Genomic DNA, 23,525 nt, shown 5'->3' with positions numbered 1-23,525 from the left:
TTTATTTTGAAGCTTCATTTTAATAGTCTGTAAATACTAAGTAACACCACCCTCTAGTGGCTCGTTTGATCATCACATTCAGTACTGCTTTACAGATTGTCCTTCAACGCGTAATTCTCTCCCTCTTTGTGAAGCAGAGGAACTACAGCTGTGTAGGACGATGATGCAGAAGTTGAGGAGATACAACGATCGACGATCAACGTCTCCACACTGGCGAGGGAGAGGGGGGAGGAGACAGCGGAGAGGGAGGGGGAACAGCGCGGGAGACGTCACAAACAGGTTGGAATAAACAGCCAAAAGACGCATTGAAGATTTGACCGACTTTGTTGCCATATCTCGAGGCCTTTTAATCTTCAATGCTGCCTCTGTCCACATAGAGCAAAGAGAACGCGTTGGTAAGTGAAGCTCGATGACTTTTTCCCGCGAGGATTACCCGCTTAGATAAGTGTGTGTGTGTGCCTAAGATTATGTGTGACCACTGCGGTGATCGTTCGCGGTTTGGAAACTAGTTGCGTCTTATTGAAAAGTAAAACTCCGGAAGAGAAAGACTGATTGGAAAATATGACAGTCCAGCCCTGTTGACCTGATACAACATGCCACACCCACCCATCGCTTCCTTCAGATAGAGGGGGATATTAAATGGATGTGTCACTAATTCAATTCTCGTTCAACCCGTTTTTTTTGTGAGTCTGTGAAGTACACACCGTGTTTCAAGTGATCACCCCCCCTTTCCCTTTTTCATTCCAGGAGAAACCCCCAGTGGGAGTGGACTGAGCAGTGTTCCTGCCAAGAAAATAAAAACACCCAGATATCCACACCATGAGTAAGTTACTCTTTATCTTGACACAAACACTTGAGAAACTTGATGAAGCATCTGAAGGAAGGAAAACATGAATCCCTGCTCTCCCTGCATGGAAAGATTCTTGGTTTGGGGCGGTTTTGGTCAAGAAAGCAACCCCTGTTTAACCTACACGATGATGCTTCCTCACTTAATACCATGTTTGTACACTCAGGAATGTGGAGGACATGTTTTGCAATCGGATGTCTCACCAAAAGTCACCTGCATCTTTTCTATTTGCATCTTTTCTCTTTGACATGTATGAGTTGAACAAAAGATCTTTGGTGCTGTAGGAGTGACCGCTGTGGAAAACCTGTTTGGTCAGCAGTGTAATGAATTTTGATACCATTGAACACTTATGTATAGTTAATCTGAAAGAAGACAATCGTAAAAAGCGGATCATAAATAGCCTTTAATCATGGGCGACGTCATGGAGAATTTGCAAGTACATCGAATAACAAACAAAGACAGGTTTATGTTGGAACAAATGTTTGGTTTTGCTCGCCATAGTCGGGTTGGAACCAGTTCAGAACGTTGTTTAAAATACTCGGGAAAACATCTTAAATTGATAAAACATTTGATCTTTTTATATTCAGCAATTGCAATAGTTTTGTGAACGTATAATGATTTGCCATTTTAAGGTTTGTTATGGTGTTTTCTTGCTGCTTCCTGTCATGAATTACGTCAAATGGCTAATCTTGCATGTGACTCAATAATCTCTACATTCAAGTTGAATTCGTGTTCATGTTAATGTTAGGTCTTTATGACAAACCTCTTCATAAAGGCAATAATTAACTAAGGATGGTGTTTAAATCTTCAGCCACACTTTTTTAATATTATGTGTTTGTTCTTTACTGACATACACCCATTAAAAAAAAAGGATTTGTATTCTTGCCAACCTTACCTTGGCTCGAAAAGGTAGCAGACATCTGAGCGGAGAACCAAGATTAGTCTTAAAAATGTAAATGTATATTTAACTTGTTTTGATAAACACAAAATAAAAAGGTGCTTCTTCACAGACTGACGTAGGTTTTAATTGTTAGCAGTTAGCATTTCATGCCCTACCATTTACACTCACTGACTCTTGCTAAAAAGAGCAAAAATGAACTGTTACAACTTTTTAACTTACATTTATAAAGTAAAATCTGATGTTAATATTGTCATTGTATTATTTGTTGTTGTGGTCTATAGCAGCCGAGCTGTCAAACTCAATCACACATGGGGCCAAAGTCTTTTTAGCACTCCAAGTCACTGGCCGAGCAAAAGCAGAAGTATGACTTTCTTTACAGTCTGTGTACAATGGTTGACACGCATAATAATTTCAGTTCCTAATCTTATTTTAAACACTGGCCCCATTATAGGCCCTGATATCAATGTGAACATTTTTCTACTTTAATTTTGAGTCTTTTTTTGTCTTCACTGAGGTGGTCTTGAGTCTAGTTTATCTGAACACAATTTAAATACACCATGTAAGATCACAGAAGACGTGTTTGAAATTAAATACATTTTTACTGAATTTAGGAAGGTTTGTTCGTGCCTTCGGGTCACATGACCCAGAGATAACAAAAGGGTTAAATGGCCTTAAACCCCCCCCCCCCCCCCAAAAAATTGGGCAATACTGTGAGAAAGGGTCTAAAGAAAGTTTGGTGACGTGACATGTCTGATCTGAAATCATTCAACTCTATGTTGAATGATACAAATATAAATGCATCAGATACCGTAACTGTAGCAAGGACGACTTTATGGAAAACTCAACAGATGTTTGGTTGTCACCAGTGCGGTCTGTTGAAACATGCACATTCCCCTTTGTAACAGTTATAAAGTCAGGGTGTGACTGTTGCCTTTTCGTTCAGTTTAGGTCACATGTTGACACTGAATGATTCACCAGTTTACTGAAAACATTCACTCATTTTTCATCATTGAAACTAAAGGAGAAACATAAAAAAAGTTTGTTAGAACTTCTCTGTGTTTTTGCAAAGTCACCTCATCAGCTTGATCAAGTCTACTTTTGATTCTACTGAATGTACTCCTTTCTATTTTTTGACTTCAGTAAACTAATGAATCGGTGGTCTGTAATGCTGAGTCGACATTCTCATGATTTCTATCTCAACAGTGAGAACCTAATGCAGTAAAACTGTTTGTAATCTTGTGAACTATCTTCTTACTTCTAACCCTTTTCCAAAATTCTACTATTTTTGCACCAAAAAAAAGCACCAATGCTGATATATATTAGAGTGATTCAAGTTTAAATGCTAAGAACAAGCCAAAACAAGAGGTTTCTTGAGTCCAGAAGGAATCAAAGGGGCTGTATTGTCTTTGAACTGGCATCCCAGAACAATACAATTATTTTCAGAAGCAGCTAATGTAACATCTGCTTCTCACCATTTCATTTTTATCTACATTTATATTTAACTATTGTCTGGTTTGGAGTACATTACTGGTACCAGGCAGGATCAATAGTAAACTCTTTTAGTGCGAGGCTAGTAAGTGGCTTATTGGCTCAGCCCTGAAGTGTTATGATCCATCAGTAGTAGTAGTAAATACAGCCACGTACCTTATAGGTTATATAGAATATACGTGTTCTTATGATGATAGTACCTTTTATTTTTCCAACATTCGGGAGAATTGAATTAAAAATGATTGTGCACACGTTATACTTTGGACTTTAAGATTTTCCAAAGCGTTCACTATACTGCTTAATCTCTTTTTATTGTTCAGTGTTGACCTTTTTCCTCATTTTTTCTCCCATTTATTATACTACAAAAAAACAAATTAAAAGATGTTTGATGGGATTTTCCTCTCGCTTCAATGCTGTATGAACACATTTTAGTTTATTATATCAACTTGGATGGAACAGTTTGTTTTCATGTCTTAACAAGAAGGAGGTGTCTCGCCTGCAGTTAATACAGAACTCTGCAGCAAGAATTCTGACCCGCTCTAGTAGAAGAACTCACATTTTTTCGATCCTTAAAACTCTTCACTGGCTGCCAGGTTCTTTCAGGATCAACTTTACAAATTCTGGTTCTTACTTTCAGATCTATTCATGGTCAGGCTCCTCCTTACATCACTGATCTGATCCAGACTTACACCCCAGCTCAGGCTCTTAGGTCTGTGGGTCAGAATCGACTTTCTCGCACACGGTTAAGGACCAGAGGAGAGAAATCCAAAGCTTAGGAGCAACAGTCTGGAAGGATTTCTCTCCTCCTGGTCCAGAAGTGTGTGCGAGGGAACCATCAGTAGAATTCAGAGTTTTATATTAACTGCAGGCGAGACACTTCCTTCTTGTTTAGACACGAAAATAAACAATTTAGTCTAGGCGAGAACACACAAATGCATGGATTAAAAGCTCCAGATCGTGTTTTGACATCATTTTCCAAATTTGTTTGTCTCTACTGACATCCTGTGTCAGTAGACATGTTTCCCCTCTTATACGGTTTTGAATCCTATTGTGAATAAAACATTATTTGAATTGTATTTTCATCTGCCATGTTTAACACACATTATGTGTCTAACCATTAAAAAAAAGCATTATTAGCTGGAGGACCATGATAAGAGTGTGTGTGTATGTGTGTGTTGTTAGATAACCGATTGTCGTTGGTTAACTTTTCAATTGTTTGTTGTCTCAACAATCATGGGAATAAGATGTTTGTAGCTAAATATGAAGCAGCATCAACTGTGTTAACAAGATTGATAACTTGATATTTTTAGTTCTCTGAATATATATATACAAAATATAAATATAGCAATTCCTTTGACACTGGCAACTTGCCTGTTGCGTTGATCTTCTAAAGCTATTTGTGAGTGCGTTCAAGTCAAGTGTTAGTCTAATCCATCTTCATAATCACAATGTTTATATCCTGCCTTTGACTTTGCTGATGTATTGGTTTCTCTGTCATGAGTGATTCTCATCTCTCCTATTCCAGGCTCTTTTCAGTCATTGAAAGTCTTCTTCAGGAAGTCACTATCTTCTCCCTCTCTCTATAGATCTGATATGTGAAGTCCTGTTTAAATATGCTGTTGTTGTCACCAAGAGTAACCTTTGTAGCCGCCCAGGTGGTTTTCAGGACCACCATCATGGTCGATTAGTGGATAAATACTCTGTAGCATTAATTATGTCTATTTCCCAGGTTACTCCTCTCCTCCGTACGCCGTGCCTCAACCAGGAGGACACTCCATGCCACCTTACCCAGTTCCTCAAGTAGGGTATGGAGACCCAGGTCAAGCCCCTCCACCAGGCTTCAACATGGGCTACAACCAGAACCAACCGGTCATGTACCAGCCAGGACCAGTGAACCACGCTCCAGGACCAGAGTATGGTGCTCCGCACCAGGCCATCTCGCCAGCGCCGCCCGCGGGTGTGGTGCCTGTCGGGGTCCCACCAGGGCTGGAGTATCTCACACAGGTCAGCAGATGTGATGGAACTGAGGTCATTTGTAGGTGTGGATCTCACTGAGGACTTCAAGTTTAAACTGACTCGCCCTTGTAGTCCAGAGAGGACGAATTCTTTCCATTCACATATCAATCTTTAAAAGAAAAAAAATGTGAGTAAATGATTTCAATTTTTTTCTCTTGATGTTTCAGATCGACCAGATTCTCATCCACCAGAAAGTGGAGCTCTTGGAAGGTAAAGCTGTTCTTATCACGATGACCTTTCACGCCCTGGCTTTGTTGTTTTCCCACTTCTCCCTTCGACCTTTGCAGCCTTCATCGGCTTCGAGACCAACAACCAGTATGAGATAAAGAACAGTCTGGGCCAGAAGATGTACAAGGCCAAGGAGAAGAACGACTGCTGCACCAGGAACTGCTGCGGCTCTTTGCGTAGCTTCGACATGAAGATCAAGGACAACACGGACCGCGAGGTCATCCGTCTCATCCGACCTTTTCGCTGCGTCTCCTGCTGGTGTCCCTGCTGCCTCCAGGAGGTGAGAAGCCCTGGCGCCCATTACGTTTGTCCACAAGAAAGAGTCCAATACTTGAGTCGTTCAGTGTGACTTCTTACAATGTTTAACCACCACTTCTGTTAATGGTTAACACTGATTGCTTCAAAAACTGTTTTTCATTATAATCTTTATTATCAGCAAAAGTTGGGAGCGGGTGATGGAGGCGCTGCAGTCAAATGGGCCATATGTGGCCCCTGGTCTGCACTTTGCCCAGATCTATGTTTACCTAAATTAGAGAATAGTTTTTTTTAAATGTTGGACGTAGCTGCGTTTTTTAAAAGCTGCATTTGTGATTTTGTCCGTACAAGCAGTAGCTCTTGACTGGCCTGTGCTTTCAACTCATTGTCACCCCTTAATGACACTTATGAAACCAAGAAAAAACACATTAACAGTTGTTTAATTGTTTAAAATGTAATAAGAATTCTATATTTTATGGATTATATTTAATTAATAGATACATTCAAATTATTACATACACACAGTATAATGCATGTACATAGAATAAAGATAGTAAATGTGAATAAAAAGAAAGCAAAATTAAATATTATCCCACCTAAAGGTAAATAAAAACAAATTAAAATAAAACTTTTATTTTTTTAAGATATAATTTCCAGCTAAAGCACATTTCGTATCATTAATATAGAGAACAACAAGGTAAGGAAAGGTAAAACTTTATTGAAATAGTTTTTCTCCAATAGCCACAGAAAATACAGCAATTTTGCATAAAAAATAAATCAAAATAAAATAAGAACAAGAAGAAAGAACAAGATGACACAGTCTAAGTCTAAAGATAAAGACTTAGACATGTTATTATTATTATTACATGTTATTGTTGTTTATGATTCGATGTTAATGTCAATATCTGAACACAGTATCAAAGTCTGAAAGCGTTCAAAGATAACTGAAAGTTCAAATGTAGAAAAGGAAACATAAAAACAGTGTGAGCCGCAAAGAACGAGGGAAGGAAGTTGAAACAGTTCAGGCTAAGGGGTCAAGAGGAAGTGGTTTTCCTGTCCAACTGGAAGCTGATGATTCCTGATCACAGTCAGACACAGTACTCACCAACTGTTGCATGTCACTTACACATGTTTCTCAATCTCGCTCTATTGTTGCCGTCATTGTGGTGAGTCGAGTCGATTCAATCTCTGAAATTCTTCTTTAATGACCGAGCGAACGGGAACCATGAGACCCATGACTTCAATTATGCGCCGCGACACTGATGGCTCCAGCGTGACTGCGGGTCTCATCAGCAACATTCCTCCCTGATTCAATAGCACGTAACCTGATCTGTGCTCCACAGATGGAGGTCCAGGCTCCGCCCGGCACCACCATCGGCTACGTGAAGCAGGACTGGCATCCCTTCCTTCCTCGCTTCTCTATCCAGGGTCCCAACAAAGAGACCCTGTTGAAGCTGGAGGGGCCCTGCTTCGCCTGCAACTGCTGCGGGGACGTCAACTTTGAGGTGCGAAAAACAGGATTTTTTATGTGTAAAAACATCATTTAACTCATTTTGTGAGTAGCCGAGAATTAAACGCATTTCTGATTCATGTCAGGAACGTAGACAAGGTTGTCGTGTAATCATTCACAAGAACTGTGTGTGTGTGTGTTACATGGTGAACTGTCATGTGAACAGGAAATGAAGTCAGGCAGCCAAGTCACACGCTTTGAGTGTCGCCAAATTTGAACCTTTCCCACGCCACACTTGACACTTCTCACACCTCTATTTACCCATTTAGTACTATACGTTTATTTTATAATGATTTAAAAAAGGGGTAACTTTTGCGTAAATCAAGCCAATGGCGGAAGGAATCATGTAATATTAACCAATCGGAAGCATCTTAAGGCAGGTATATTTTTCATTACAGCATCACTAGTCAAACAGGCTTAGACGACAAAGTGATCGTATCTTAACAACAACATCATAACTGCTGACAACATATTAGTTGTTCTGGTTTCTCCTCTCATGAGTTGCACTTTAATGTGGTAAACTTTACGGTACATTCCCAAAACGCCAATGTAATGAATGCGATGTGACGACCATAAATGAAACAATAGAAGCTATAACTGAGTGTGTTTTTAATTTTCTGAGAGGCTTCATAAGGACAGTTACAATAAAGTGTATGTTGCGACATCCATGTGCCTTTCTTCTTCATTTTTATCTATAGTTTTGTGTTATTAGCTTTGGTTCCTCTTGTAGCCATCGTAGTCGAGAGTACTGTTAGATTATCTTATGGTTTACATTGAGTTAGAAGGACTCCAGAAGAGAGCTTGTTGTGGGTCAATTATTAGAAACTAAACCATACATTTTAAGTGTAAACATCCCATAAAATTGTGACATGTGGATCTTTTCACTTTTGCAGCTGAAGAGCAAAGATGGTTCCAGTCCAATCGGCCGCATCAGCAAACAGTGGAGCGGTCTTCTGAAGGAGGTCTTCACCGACACGGACAACTTTGGGATCCAGTTTCCTCTGGACCTGGACGTGAAGTTGAAGGCTGTGCTGATGGGAGCCTGCTTCCTCATCGTAAGAGACGACTCCAAACAGCGTTGGTGTGCAAAAACAAACATTCTTTGTGTGTCTCCTGCAGGACTTTATGTTCTTCGAAAAGGTGGGCGAAGCCAACCAGCGCAGCAGCGTCTTCTCCTAACCCCCCACCACCATCTTCATCATCATGACGACACACCTTTGTAGTCTCAAGGCCAAGTGCGTCCTCAGACCCAGCATTACTTAAAGTTGCCTTTCAAGGTCAGCCAAACAACCTGCCAGTGAGTCTTCTCAACATTGATGCTCCGTTCCAATGTCCACATGTAGTTTAAGTGCATCTTCTATATTTGTCATCTCTGGGTTTAACTGATTAGATGCTTTTTGTAGAGCGAATCTGTCGCTCAAGGTCATCCACACGTGCAATTTAAACTTTTGTACTCCACTCATCGTCTTTTCTTTCCTTGTTCTGTCACAACAAGCTCATATTTCTTGATTTCATCTCTGGTCTGAAGTCAATGGACATCTATTCTGACCAGGGACCACAAAGTAATGCAGAAGTGTAGCCTCAGAGCAGGAAGTGGTCTGATGAAGCCTGTTTTTCCTCATACCCTCTTTCAAAAGACCTGAGATGTCCCAGCAGAGACACACACTCTCGACAGTGATGGATGTTTCGATGGCTACGGCAACAATCCTGCTCTGTCGTGCAAACAAGCAGCTTCTCTTCTGTGTTTGCCCAGAGTTACAAACGTGCAACTGAATCACTCAAATATAAATCCTTCTTAAACAGAAACTGCATTTTCATGTAAACTTTCAAAAGCTGTTGTTGTGACCTTGAAGACAAAATGAAACCAGTTGATGTTCCTGCATTTAGTAACCTGTGTTTTATATAAACATGTCTTATATTTACACCTGGGCATCTTTTGTACTCCTCTAGAGTAACTGTTCCAACCAAAAGTGCCCTTTTGTCTGCTTTTCTGCCTTTTTTAAACCGTCTACCTTCAAGGATAGAATGTGTGAGTCGCTGGTTGTCATGGAAACCAGTGTACGCAACTTACCCCTTGAAAAAAGGTGGTTGGGAATGCCAGTTGTCCCTTTGAGGTGACATCACTACACTTAACAACTGTGAACTTTACAGGCGACTGGTGCTTTCATCTTGTGCTCCATGATCCAGTTGTATGCAAAGACCACGTTCACAACTTTATGTCACTTTCTTCAAATATTCTATGCACAAGCAATTATCGTTGTTTTTTGTGACTGTTTGTTTTTCTAGAAACTATTTGATTACTATGTAAAATTACTGAAATAAACAAAAAGTAAACTGAGAATCAATATGTGTTTTGTTGTTATGGGACATGTGGAAAACACTTTTAATATTTATATTTTATTGGGGAAAGCATTTCAGAAAAAAGATTGAATTACTGAGACAAATAAGAGGACATAAAATGATGAACGTGTAATGAAGAGAGAGTATTCAGTAGCGATTTTTAGTCAATTTTATTTTTAATTGTATTTTGTATTTTTATATACAGTATATATATTTTATATTCCTCAGGACTATATTTATAATTTATAATAGTTTATAATTAATAATTTTAAATGTAAGGATTTCGTTGCTCTTTTAATAAAAAAGGCTTTATTGTTTACATGGGTATTAGTTTTTACTTTGTGTGATGTTGTACTAATCGTATTCTTTTTTGTCAACATAAAAACAACCGTTAACATTTTTTTAAGCAGCAATTTGGGAAAAAACAACACTTTTAGATCAACATTGTGTGGGCCTTTGGGTTTAAATATGTTGGAACGTATACAAGATTCTATTTAACTCTTTAAGGGAACGCAGTTAATCACAAGGGAAAAAGTGACTTTTAATGATGTGTATAAGTGTAAAAAATACTGCATTTTGAGCAAAATATTCTACGAAGTATCAGACAACTTTAAATCTTACTTGAAAAAATAGTTTTAAACGGTTAAATGCGCAATAATTTGCTTTAATAAAAGGGTGGCGTCAGGTACAACAGTGCCTCCATGTGGTAGAAGATGGTATCGTAACCAATCATTATTCGAGCTGCTGCTTTGAATGTAAATAATGTCGTCGGCTGTTACACTCGTAACATTACATGTTGAGCAACTTTAAAAAGGCTCTTTAATGGAATAATCGATAAACAATGTCTCCGTGGCTTTAAGCAAACGAACCTGATGATCTTAAGTCAGAAATATAGGAAAATAAATCACTTAAGACTCAAACTCAACAGGCTAAATAATCTGATATGAATTATTTATATTAATTGGAATTTGAATTATATGGGCGTAAATGACTGAGTATTCCTTTATTACAATGAATTTGGTATTTGAAATTATTCGATTTTGATGCTGTAAAAAATATAGTGTTTATAAATTCATACTCAAAGACGAATGAGACAGTCAAAACAAACAAAACTTACAAATACAATATATACATTTATTTCGATACAAAAAACGGTTCAACCATATCTTGGTAAACTGCTAACTCGTCTTATCGTCTCCACCGGTTACCCTCACACGCGCCGCTCGGCGCTGATCTGAGGTCGCTCCCTCTCCCCGGCGCCCGGACGCTCCTCCCGAGACCAGCGGAGCAGGTAGCGACTGGCGAGCTGCAGGTCCCACTGGCACCGGGTGAGGATCCTGATGCAGTCCTCTTTGGAGCAGAGGCTGAGCGAGTACAGCTGCTCCAGCTGTGGAGACACAGAGTCACACCAGGACTCGCAGGTGAAGAAGGTCTTGTCTCACCTTGAGCTGCTGCTCCGCCCTCGCTCCGTTCCACTCGGCCCGCTGCAGTGCACTGCGAACCTCCTCGATGGTCACGCCGTGCACGGCCTCCATCACCTGCAGCACACACACACACACACAGGTGAGAACACAACTTCATCATGAGGAGTAGCTAGTGTAGCGTGCACACCTGTGCGATGATGTGCTGCATCTGAGTGGGCTTCTCTCGCTCTCGGAGCCTCTCTCGGCCGTCGGTGTCGTCGTCCAGCTGAGGCGTGGAGCGGGCCAGGTTGGACATCTTGGCGAGGTTCCCTGCCGCCGGGGGGTACTGAGGTAGAGGAGGAGGCTGTCCCGGAGGCACCATTGTCTGTGGAGCGTGCCAGGAGGTGCCGGAGGTCGGGTGAACCGAGGGTCTCCTCTGAGGTTTCGGGTTCCCGCGTTTGACGTTGGGGGGCGGAGGCCGGGAAGGGGGTCCGATGCTGGCCTCGCTGAAGCGCCGTGGGTCCTGCATCACCACGCTGTGAGCCGGCGGCATGAGCCGGCCCTGCTGGTCCACCCGGAGCATGGGTACCGTTTGAGCACGAGGACGGTGTCCGCCCAGGACGGACTCCAGGCTGCGCGACATTCCTGAAGACAGCCTCAAGAGTCACTTATGATGTTCGATCGGCACCGTCTCGCCGCCTCTTACCTGCCATCTGCTGCAGGTTGGATCCATCCTTCTCTCGGGCCGGACCGGACCTGGAGTTGCTGCTGCACAAGTAAGACGTATCAAGTAATCAAACAAATCAAAAGATGGTGCGTGTTCAGAATGTTAGCACTGTCACAGTTAGCTAGACCAGTGGTCCCCAACCACAGGGCGGTATGGCATTTGTTTCCGGGCCTCGGGTCACACATGATGTTTCTCTCAAGTCCACATAAATACTCTACATGGGACCATTTTATTGAAGAGAAACCAGGCCAGGGTAGTGTTATGGCAAGTGTATTTTTTATAAGTTTCTTCCGTGCCATTTCATTCTTGCCATTTTTATAAGCTGCAAATAAAGAAAAAAGGTTGGGGACCCCCGAGCTAGAAGACTGGTATCAGGCTTGTAGGTGAAGTACAAGAAGCGCCACTGACTCGTCAAGGTTCTCCGGGGTTCCCCAGCTGCGGTCAGGGTGCACGTCTCCGTGTCCCGTGTGTTGCAGGCTGCCTTTAATGGGGCCGGAGATGTGGGGGGTGCTAGACACGATGACGGAGCTGGAGGTTTTAGAGGAGCTGACCGGGGGTGCTGGTGGAATGTGTGCCACTGGGATGATGATACTGGCAGGAAACCAGCCCACGATAAGCGTCCTCTGGTTCTGACCGCGCCACTCACTCATGTCCAGACTGTGCATCAGAGGACAGAAACTGATAAGATATGGAAGTAGCTAATCTGAAGATTCAACACATTAAATGACATGAATCTTGTGGATTGAACTTACACAGTAAGAGCAAGGTTTGCTGTATTGTCACCTTTTTGCCACAAGGGTGCAGCACTTACTACCGCTGTGCCAAAGAGCTGTCCATTATCCAAACATTCTTCGAATTGTTTTTTATGTAACCTTTATTTAAACAGGAAAATCCTGTTACAATTCATAAAAGTAATCTCCAGTGCTTTCAATCTGGACTTAAAAATCGCTTAATGAAATAAGATCAGTTGTTTACAGGTCTTTGAGTAACATAGTCCATGTGGATGGAGCAGAGTAAGCATAAGTCCCTTTTCCCCCCCATTTTGTTGAGAACAAGGTAATGTGGGAGGGCAGAAGACAAAGCATGGCCTTGTAAATAAAAGTTTACAATACCAATGGCCCTGACCCTCCCACTCGAGAGTACAGTTCACAATGATGGGTCAAAGTCCTATAGTTAGTAATGAACCTCAGAGAGGTGCGAGATATACTGAAGTGTCAATCATACGTAGACATTGAGCAGATAAGTGCGGCAGAGGTCAGAGTGGACGGCCATCATTTCATCTCTTTAACTTGATAGGATCTTTGTTGTAGGACTTCATTTTCTCCACATTCCCTCTTGTATTTCATATTCATGACAATGTCTCGTCCGTCAACATAAATTGAGAGCAAACTACGAATTTTCAACTAAAGCGCCTTTTTTATTTACAGGTTCTGTCCGAGGTTATTTTATTATTTAAATTTCAAATATATGTAATACAAATAATATGATTTAAATAACAATAACACTTCATTCAGTTTATCTACAGAGCCCCGAGATGACATAAAAACATTTTTTTCTATAAATATCTATTATCTTTTTATGTGAGATATATCTGTACCAGTGATATTCTCCAGTAGTGATGTTCAAAAAGGGTTTATAGTGACTTAGTTCATGAAGTCTCATTCAACAAAACGAACAAGTCTTTTTTCCTAGTTGAAAACTGTATTTTTTGGTTTATCTACTAGCTGGATTCCTTCATCATTTCAGTGTGTTCGTGTTGGCATTGGGAAAGGTCTTCTCCTGAGAGTAGAGAGGTTTTGATACCTAAAAGTAAATGATGACAGTGGTGCTCTTAAAGTTATACCTTTTCATTTTACATCGTCTTTGCTGCCAGACATCTAAAAGTAACGTAAGTAAATAAAGTAAAGGTTATTTGTAAAGCGCCTTTCTAGACCAGGGTCACAAAGCGCTATATATATATATACAGTTAAAATACATTCTTTAAAAGATAACTTGCTTAATATTTACTACAGAGATCTGATATAGTTTAAAACCTTCCTTGGAATAAGAAAATGAGCTGAAAATGAAATGAAAACTCTTTTGGCTTTTGTCGATGAATAAGGTAAGGAATGGGGCGTATTGTACTTGGAAGATGCCGATGATCAGTATATAATTAATATTATGAAATACTCGTATGTTACGACACAAGTATCTCAAACACTGATATCACAAGATAAACAAAATGAAGTTCATATCACCTCGGGGCTCTGTACTTCATCAGTACATGACACTGAGGTGTGGGTGGTTTCATTTTCATGTACAATGAGTTCCTAGTACCAACCACCTTGGCAGTGTAGTGTGTGAGTGTAGGTGGTTACCCGTGATCTATGACGGTCACAAGGTCGTTGGGCAGCAGTGGCAGTTTCCTGGGTTCAGAGAACTCCCTCACGGCCTGGGCCTCCATGGGTTTGGTCTAAATGTGCAAAGGAGAGATTGTAATTTGAGCTTTGAATCTCATCTAATCCTAATGCTGCATACACACATCTGCCATCATGATGGTCAGCTGGGCAAAGTTGGGCCTCTCCGCCGGGTTGCAGGCCCAACACTTCCTCATGACGGAGTAAATCTCCTGAGGACAATCTTGCGGCTTCTCCAGGCGCTCGCCCTCTCGCTCTACCCGGAAAAGGATCTGCAGATGCCAAAAAGCATGATATAACAGCGGAGCATCCGATGGGGTGTGGCGGCACATTCCACACACGCCGGCGAGTGCGTACCTGTCTGCCTGACAGGCCGAACCACGGCTCCTCACAGTAGGTGAACATCTCCCAGAGCGTGACGCCAAACATCCACACGTCTGACGCATGTGAGAAGGAGCCCACACGCAGACTCTCTGGGGCGCACCTGAATGACATGAACCAACATGACTGATGCACGACACTTCATGGGTTCTCAAGGTCAGCTTTATTTCCATGTCCTCACCAAGCGAACGGGATCCTCTTATGAGCCGTCATGACGTAATGATCCGCCTCCTGGCTCAGACCTCTCATCAGACCGAAGTCCCCGATCTTGACCACCTCCCGAGAGGCCAGCAGCACGTTCCTCGCGGCCAGGTCTCTGTGGATGAACCTGCGGGTTTCCAGGTAGTCCATGCCCGCTACGATCTGAGTAGCGAAGAGCCACAGTCGCAGCAGCGGGTACTCGTACTGGCGACAGCGCAGTGTGTCGTACAGCGAGCCTAGAGGAGCCAGCTCAGTGACCTACAGGAGCAACAAAGATTGTTGGTCTCAATGAGGAGGCCAGAGCACAACATCTTCTCACCATCTTCAGCGGCTGAGTGAGCACCACGCCATAAAGCCGGATGATGTTGGGATGGTCCAAGGACTGCATGGTGGTCACTTCTTGAAGGAAGTCTGTGAGTGTGTCCGCCTGTCTTGACATGCTGCTTCTGAGAGACTTGACTGCCACGTGAAGCTGGTGAGAATGAGACATGAAACCTTTAATTCAGTTCACACACAATGTTGACCGACCAACTGGCTGAGCTAACGTCACTTCTGAACATTGAGCTACAGGATGTGGTGTTGATGTTAGGTAAATGTGAAGGATTTTTTTTAAATTAATTAATTATTAAACTTAAAGTGATACTTCAAACAAAAATTCAGACACATTTTACACTCACTCTCATGTCAAATAAGTGTTGTTATTTTTTTTAGAGTAATCTGTTCTTTTTTAGGGTTATAGAAAAAAAACATGTTTATTTTAATCCAGTGGCTACAGCTCAGTGGTCTTGTCTTCATCTTTGTCCGAAAAAGACACTCAAAAACATCTAAATACTTCTATACTGATCCTCCATCTTGTATTGAGGCCCCGACAAGAGGAATTGTTCCTAATAAACTTAAATAAGATGCTATATTTTTAGTTTGTTTGTAGCGAAAGTTTAAAGAGAAGCAATATTTAAGTACATCCTGTCTTTATCATTTTTTTATTCTCAAACTTCCGCTACAAACAAGGTTAAAATGTAAAAATAAAAATCCAGAAAAAATTATCTCGTTTAGACTTCAAAGTATGTATGTATTTTTAAATATGTCTTTTTGGACAAAGAAGAAGACAACTTAGCCCCAGTTGCTACATTAAAATGAACATACATTTTTGTCTCCAACTTTAAAAAGGAACAGATTACTTTGAAAATAATTAAGTCGACAATCACGGTGAGTTTTATATTAGTTATTTTCCAAATAAAATCACACACAAACATATCAAGAACACCAAAGAATTTAAAAAAGAATTAAAGAAAAGAAATTAAGGATTGCTTGTAAATTTACACATCTTTCAAAGTACAGAATACACACAGAGACACTAAAACCAATATATATATATATATATATATATATATATACACAGTATATACATATACAGTATATATATACATACACACGCATTTCTCTTCCATTTTAAAAACATATAATGCCAGTCCACTCTTTAACTGTAGGGGATTGTGTTTTATGACATTTTTGTCCACAATAGCCTCTTTACATGCTGCTTTTTAAACAAATATTTGTCATATCCAGGGTTGTATTTCACTGCCGAAGGTATCGCAGAGACTAAATATTGCTTACGCTCTAGACGTCTTCTGGCAAGCAGCCAGGTTGCTAACTAGTTCCCAGCCTGGTGAGATATCAAAAATGTGAGCATGATCTACAGCTGCTGATCGGATGTCTGCTTTTAGTTGTTTGTGCAAAAAAAAGAATCTAATCATACAGTATTTCCCGACAATCCTCCCTCCAGATACAGGAAGACGTTGTAGATTTTCTGCCAAATAGGTAGCCATTCTTCTTCACCCTTGTGTTAGCTCAGGGTCAAGTAGACCCGAAGCTCGGAAAACAAATGTGTTTGTGGGATCCCTTGTGTTGTCTCTGGGTCAAGGTGAACGATCTCCAGCACTGCATATGTATTTATGGAGGTCAGGGAGGTCGTTTATGTTGACACAGACATAACACAAGGGATACCACAAACACATTTGCTTTCAGGTCACCTTGACCCTTGGTTAACACTAGGCTTAAGAACTCTATGGAACTTCCTTTTCCCATTTATTTTACTTATGCTTCTGAAGGCCTGCGGCCTCTCTGATCAGAGAAACAGGTGAGTTTGTTACACGAGTGGTATCGTGTAAAGATACTGTTGACAAACTGTAACCAGTTTAGTGATGACAGATGTTACGTAACTAGTCCAGCAACTTTGTCGAGAGAGAATCTTTCCTTTTGTCGTTTTCTCTTCTATGTTCATTCATTTTTTCCCCCATTTGTTTTGCTTCTTTTGCGTTATTCTTAGAGCCAATTAAGTCGTCGTTTTTAAAATAAAAAATGTATCCCGATATCCTCTATCGTAAATGTAATAGCGGTTAAATATCTCAAGATATATATAGTGCTGAAGTAAGCAGATTTGTGGGTGAGCAGAGTGTGTGTTCTCTTACCACTCTTCCGGTGGGTGTGTGCCATTCTCCCCTCTTCACCACTCCGAACGACCCCGAGCCCAGCTTCTCTCCCAGAATCAGTTCATTGTCCTGGATCAAACTGGGAAGACCACGACTCGTAGTCTCTTGTGTGCTCCCGCTAAACTGATCCGGGCCCTCCGGACCCCGCCCACCGGGCACCTGAAGGAGCATGAACAGAGCAGACCTCCATCACCGGAACTATTAACATTATCTCGATGATAATGATGAACCCAAACTGACCTTTGAGACCCCGGCTCGAGATCGTGTCTTATAGCGTTTCAGAGCATCCCATAATCTTCTTTGTGCTGGAGATTTGAATATAATGAGATCAACAAATGTTAAGCATGTCTCAAATTGTTTGCATAAATACCTCTTTTCACACCTTTTTTTTTTATTTTTTTAAACTGGTTAATTGTTCCCATTTTATATATTAAATATTAAAGTAACACTATCTTGTCTCTAAAGATAAATGGATAATAATTTAGAGTAATTTCTACGAGTTTCTATATAATAAACTACCAGAAAAAAACATTTGTTCTCCAGAAAACTTGAACTGTGTACTCAATAATATGCATTTCATAATAGAAATCTTAAACTATATGCGACTCATCTGACATCGAGATAAACAAGGGGTTCACACCAGGTTTGCTGATGCCGACTTGCTCCAGGTCGGACTCCTTGACGTAGGCGAAATGGTCCAGGCGGGTAATATTGAGTCCATCTCGCACGCGCAGGTAGAACTTCTCCAACTGGACTTCAGCCAGGAGTTGATACAGCCACTGTGTGTCCTGGTCCATCAGCAGGGCCCAGCAGAACCACCTACGTGCACGAGCAGAAGAAAAATGTTACAAAGGGTTTCCAGTGCAGACACAATAACAAACCCCCAAATACCTGACAAACAGTGGGGTCTTTCTGCCCCCACTAAGGATTTATTGAATCGCCATGGGAACCTAACAAAGAGCCACTGGCTGGATGAGTGGGAGGAGGTTGTCTGGAGGCGTTTCACCGTTTCTTTTTACACACTAAATACCCTTTTTAAATGGAAAACAAATCTAATAGCAAAAACAAACATCTTGTGATCATAGGAAGCTTGACTTGGACTTTTTTAAGACAAGGAGGTCTACAATATAGATCAAAGACTAGAGCTTTGCCACTTTCTAAAGTGACAAAGGACCACATCTTAGTCCACCTGAGGGATATAATTGATCTTTTTCTGAGACGACTTTAAATATACATGATCATTGGTCATGTTCTTGTCTTTATCCCCCAGATGTGGTCTCTCTTTGTTTTCTAGATTATTCATGTACCAGAAAGAACTGAAAACTTCGAATAGAAAAGTTTGACATTAAACTCGTATCAGAAAAAGTCACTCAAAATCTAGATTCATTCCATCCAATCCATTTTTACAGTCTTAGTTTTCCAAAGATCAGGTCCCAACTTGTTAAAATAACTCATCTTCATTAGGACAGGGATTATGTTTTTTTGTAATGTGTTACAACAATTTTGCTGAGTTGGCTAAAAGGACTCATCTCGAACTCACTATATAATGTTTATCTTTTTTAGCATAAGCAAGGAGGGGGGTCATGTTATGATTGTGTAAGTGTGAGGTCAACAATAGTTCCAGCTCCAAAAGATCTTTATCGAGTCATCAAAAATCTGAGTTAAATCTGAAAATGAAGAAAAAAGTGAATTTGACAAAAACAAATGGGAAATTGGCCACAGAAGTTGTTCCACCATCTTTCTCGAAGTGAGTGAGAAGTAGATAGATGGATAAACTTTATTGATCCCTCTGGCGGTCTCATTCGGGAAATTGCTTTTTCAGCCAGCACAGCAACACAGACGATAGATTCATAAAAAACAAGAACAAGAACAAAGTTTCTATAAAAAGAAAGTGCAAGATGACACAATCTAAGTCTAAAGATAAAGAACATAATTCAAAGAAAAAGGCTATAAAGATTAACATTATTTATAGCACGAGGAATGAATGAGTCCCTGAGTCTATTGGTGTTGCATCATGGGAGCAGCATTCATGCACTCCATCTGCTTCTCTGCTCACTGATGACAGTGTTCAGAGGATTACTGTCATCATGTACAATGGTATATGTTCAAGGAGTATACCAATGTATACACACCCCACAATATAAACCAGATCTCATTTTACATGAGTTGAAGGATAGATCACCAGTTTGATGTAGGCTTATTTTATTTCATTTATTTTTTTTTACTCATTTATCTTGGTGCATGATTTTCATCACAAATATGGGAAATATGGGAGTTAACCGTCTAAATAATACAAAACCTACACCTTTCTCTTACTAAATAGGCCATAATAGGGTTCAGCACATTTTTAATTTTCCTACTTGAAAATGGTGGGCAAAAGTCGTTATACTGAAAGTGTTAGATTAAGCCTGACAACACACGTTTGCAAATGTTAATAGACAGCTCGATAGATATGTTTCGGATAAACCTTTTTATCTCTGTCAGGTTTCTAGTTACAGCTGAGCCGATTCTTTTCATTCACAGGCTTTCATCCCATTGTTAGCCGTGAACAGATAACATCCACACTGCAGCACGAGAATGCATTTTGATTTTAAAGTCAAAGGGACCATAAATCTGCTGCTTATCTCAGGCAGCAGCGAGGAGTAGGAAGGTCCTTCAACATTCCAGTCAGCTACCTGGGAAACATTAACTAGAACAATAGCTTGTCATCTGTATTTATAAGATGAAAATGATGCAGCTTGCCGGTCTCAACTTGCATTTATCTGCAGAGACAACTCCCAATTATCCGTTTCCCAGGCCTCAAGACTACCCACCTTTCAGTAAACACTAGTGGCCCTGTGGTCACTCTCTTTATGTACACAACGATGAATCTTTAACCCAGGCAGCTACTGGATAAATCCTCTCAAAGGTAACGCTTATGAAACTAAAAGAACACTCAAGGCCTTACCTTCATGAAACATAAACCTATTAACATTCCTGGTGTTTATTTTAGAGATTCCTGCTTCCAACGGCAACAAGGATCGACACCCACCACCGGATTGTGTCATATCAAATGTGGCTAATCTAGGTAAACAACCGCCAAGAATCTTGTACCTGATGGTTTCTAACATAGACTGCCCCTTTTAAAATACCATTATACACAAGCTGAGACTCCCGTGTGACTCAGTGAGTTGAATAGTTGTGCACAACACACCAGCAAAGTACGGATACAAAGACAAAAAACAAATCAACACAATACACGGTTTTTCCTGGCACCAGATTTCACAAATATGTTGGTATTCTGTTGGGGTTATGGAGAGAAAAACAAGATATCGCTAAACTTTAAGGATGGTGGCGTTTTAAAATCGTAATCACGTTCATACACAATGTGCAAGACCAGGCATCTCCAAGTCACATGTCCATATCAGTTGTGTGGTGTTTATATTTCTGCGGAGCAGAACAACAGCCCAGAGGTGTTGAATGAAGACAGGTCTAGAAAAACTAGAAACCAAATAAGCCAATAACTCACAGACAGACAAAGTATTTAACCTGATCGAGTGCTCAGGTCAATAATTGTGTCCTGAGTAATTAATGTTCTGCTTAGACAAGTTTTAGGAAGTACAATACATAGTACAAATGTTAGCTACAACATGGATATACTGTCTTTAATTGGAGTCTTCTAATTGAACTTTTTTATAGAGAAATCTTTATATTAAATTAGATTTCATGTCTATAATTCAGCATACCTTTAATAGATTTCATTCAAAGTCTTGTATGTATGTATTATTATTAACTTCATAACCATGGATTTAACTGTGAAAATGAACACATATGTTAATCAAGAATAAATATATATTATAACCAAGTTTGAATATACAATAAATTTCATCCATGTTCAGGCCGTATTTATGACTTAATCCATTATGCATACAAGCATTGTTTTCAAGTATTCAAAATATCAACAAATACTTCTTAAGAAAATAGTAGTTCTTGATCGTGAAAGCTGAAAAATATCGTAGTCCCTTTTTTATTATCAAGCAAAGTTTATTTATTATTTATCAAATTAACATGCATTAGGTATTCTAATAGTATTTTTCACACCATTACTTTTTAAATATGGTCATTATTAAAGATCAAGTGTTAGTCGGCTTAGATCTAGACTTGCAATACATTCATTTAAAGAACTTAATGGTCATGTACATAATAATAAATATGTCATAAACATGACATTTTTATGTTGTCGTTAATGGTAATACCTAATCATTTTTACTTACTTCAAATATGTCAGACAATTGAAAACAATAAAAAAAAGTTCTGGTATTTTAAAGTATCTGTACTATCACCCATTTGCTTCTACTTGGTTTCTATAAATACCATCTATAGTTAGCTGTTCGATAATACATTTGCATAATTTCTGTGTCACTTGCTTCACAACAATCCACCTTGATCAACCTCCCTAGTCCCTCTTTGTGTTCTTTTTTTAACACCAATAAACATCATTGGACGTCTTCCTTCATCTTTTACCATTTTTCTTCCATTTTACCACTTTTGTTTGACATGTCACCATCTGCACCCGTCTACCCCACTTTGTCTTCAACCCTTTCTACACATCTCTGACACGCTTCTCTCTAATCCGGTCTTTTCATTTCAATAAAAACTCGAGCATCTTCAACTCTGACTCATCCAACTATTTTAGAACTTTCTTCTAACACCTTTGTGTGTTTGGAGCTACCATTTCTAAACTATCCATCAAATCATGTCTCACTACTGTTTATTCTGGCTCCTTCGTATGACCTCAGCTGATCCCATTCCATCCTGCCTACATTCTCTTCTTCACCTCACCAAAATATCCGTTTTTCACAACCTCCTTTCTCTCCCTCAAGACACACTGATACTTAACATCACAAGACGTACTGTCCTTCCTTATTAAGGTCCTCTTCTCTGAGCCATACCTTCACAATTGCTTGGTCTTCAGATTCCTGTACATACAAATATTCATACTCTCCATCATATACTCAACACCCTTCACTTTTCTCTAATGGTCCCTAAATACCACATTCTTACACTTACATTTACCAACCTGCTCTACCTTTTTTCGTCTCTTCTTTTTCCTCCCTTTTTTTATTCTGACTCGGAAGGAATACATACAATTAAATGTTGAGTTAAATCCATCTTGTGTTTATTTGGTTTCCAGATCAATCATTATTAGATACATTCATGACAACATGTATTATTCATCTTTCATGTGTATTTTTGTGTTTCTGTAATTAGTACTTGTCTTATTGTTGCCAAGTCAACTTTTATGAACACTTAATAAACTCCACGCAACATACATATGAAACAGTCATACACGTTTAATGTAAAACTTTCGGTGTGTTTGTGAGTGACGTTGAAAACACTGGACAAACACCTGGCCAAAATAATGTCTATTAAGTAAACACTTGACTAACATTTCAAGCCAAACACTATTAAAAAACATAACAATTAATAAAAAAAGAGTTACCTGTGCAAATGTGAGCGACAGTTGCACTTGTTATTCCTCCAGCACACCTGCCACAGACCTCATGATGTCACTCGATCGCGTCTCAGTAAATCACAGCTTCGGTTCTTAAGAGTTCAAGTCACCCCCAAAAAAATCTTGATCCGTCGACCCCCCGGGAAAGTGTTCACCGCAGATTATTCAACAAGTTACTCTTCGATGACATGTCGTCGACTCACTTTTGTGTTCCTGAACTACCTGCTGTGTGTGTTTGCGGCACGAAGCTCCGCCCACATGACTTCCTGTAGGAGTGACGCCCAACTGATCACACCTGAGCTGCAGAGCTGAGCTATTTGGTAACTCCACTCAACTATAGTCTGTTCGACATTTCTCTACTGTACTTGTATTCAACAATACCTATTTAAATTTAATTAAATTATTATATTTTATTTACACTAAGCAGTAAAAAAAAGGTCAAGACAGATTGTCATTTTGCTTCCTTTATCACTATTAATGCTATGAATTAACAAATACATTACTTATTTAATGAACTTCTTAAAAAGTGCAAGATTAGAAAACATGATGACAAAATTGACATATATTATGTTTAATAGGGACAGACGAGGTGCCGTAGAAAAGCTGTTTTTCTATGACTTATTTGCTTGTTATCTTATTTTAATCTTTTATTCTGTAATGGCACCAGTTGTGTTTTTTCATTTTTCAAGACATTTTTTCCTAAGACTCCTGTCCTGGCCTTTTAAAATATATATATTAACTGTATATTGTTTTTGATTGTTAAAGTGCTTTTTTGACCCTGGTCTAGAGAGTCGCTTTACAAATACATTTACTTACTTACTTACAACACTTGCAATACGAGTCTCTGAT

The 23,525-nt window shown here is 39.9% G+C and overlaps 2 protein-coding genes across 3 annotated transcripts; one reads left to right on the top strand and one right to left on the bottom strand.

Annotated features, from left to right (window-relative positions):
• The first annotated feature begins 237 nt into the window (after nucleotides 1–237).
• On the top strand, nucleotides 238–9,586 carry LOC148082346 (phospholipid scramblase 2-like). Its single transcript, XM_087789505.1, has 8 exons — nucleotides 238–395; nucleotides 748–823; nucleotides 4,966–5,240; nucleotides 5,420–5,462; nucleotides 5,540–5,760; nucleotides 7,079–7,240; nucleotides 8,139–8,300; nucleotides 8,365–9,586. Exons 2-8 carry the CDS (start codon nucleotides 820–822, stop codon nucleotides 8,422–8,424), a joined length of 927 nt encoding a protein of 308 aa, XP_087645631.1. The 5' UTR covers nucleotides 238–395; nucleotides 748–819; the 3' UTR covers nucleotides 8,425–9,586.
• Nucleotides 9,587–10,698: 1,112 nt separating this feature from the next.
• tnk1 (tyrosine kinase, non-receptor, 1) lies at nucleotides 10,699–22,889 on the bottom strand. Of its 2 annotated transcripts, XM_087789502.1 has the most exons (14): nucleotides 22,665–22,889; nucleotides 17,823–18,001; nucleotides 17,423–17,487; nucleotides 17,162–17,341; nucleotides 15,013–15,165; nucleotides 14,674–14,951; nucleotides 14,469–14,595; nucleotides 14,237–14,383; nucleotides 14,073–14,167; nucleotides 12,124–12,372; nucleotides 11,695–11,756; nucleotides 11,197–11,633; nucleotides 11,028–11,123; nucleotides 10,699–10,972 (listed from the first exon to the last, which is right to left on the bottom strand). In XM_087789502.1, exons 2-14 carry the CDS (start codon nucleotides 17,977–17,979, stop codon nucleotides 10,796–10,798), a joined length of 2,223 nt encoding a protein of 740 aa, XP_087645628.1. In that variant the 5' UTR covers nucleotides 17,980–18,001; nucleotides 22,665–22,889; the 3' UTR covers nucleotides 10,699–10,795. The 2 variants fall into 2 exon arrangements, with proteins under 2 accessions (XP_087645628.1, XP_087645629.1); XM_087789503.1 differs by lacking the exon at nucleotides 12,124–12,372.
• Nucleotides 22,890–23,525: the final 636 nt, after the last annotated feature.

The sequence above is a fragment of the Callionymus lyra genome, chromosome 4, assembly GCF_982586985.1.
Source record: "Callionymus lyra chromosome 4, fCalLyr1.hap1.1, whole genome shotgun sequence".
Classification (NCBI taxonomy): Eukaryota; Metazoa; Chordata; class Actinopteri; order Syngnathiformes; family Callionymidae; genus Callionymus; species Callionymus lyra.
The sequence above is the reverse complement of the archived record's forward strand: the minus strand, read 5'-3'. Positions and strand labels throughout refer to the sequence as shown.

Excerpts from the sequence above, each read along its gene's own strand:
- tnk1 (XM_087789502.1), bottom strand. The coding sequence starts at position 17,979 with ATGGACCAGGACACACAGTGGCTGTATCAACTCCTGGCTGAAGTCCAG. Across the intron at positions 15,166-17,161 it reads ACACACCCACCGGAAGAGTG|CTTCACGTGGCAGTCAAGTC; the intron begins GTAAGAGAACAC and ends CATTCTCACCAG. Across the intron at positions 14,596-14,673 it reads AAGAGGATCCCGTTCGCTTG|GTGCGCCCCAGAGAGTCTGC; the intron begins GTGAGGACATGG and ends CATGTCATTCAG.
- LOC148082346 (XM_087789505.1), top strand. Across the intron at positions 5,463-5,539 it reads GAAAGTGGAGCTCTTGGAAG|CCTTCATCGGCTTCGAGACC; the intron begins GTAAAGCTGTTC and ends CGACCTTTGCAG. Across the intron at positions 8,301-8,364 it reads TGGGAGCCTGCTTCCTCATC|GACTTTATGTTCTTCGAAAA; the intron begins GTAAGAGACGAC and ends TGTCTCCTGCAG.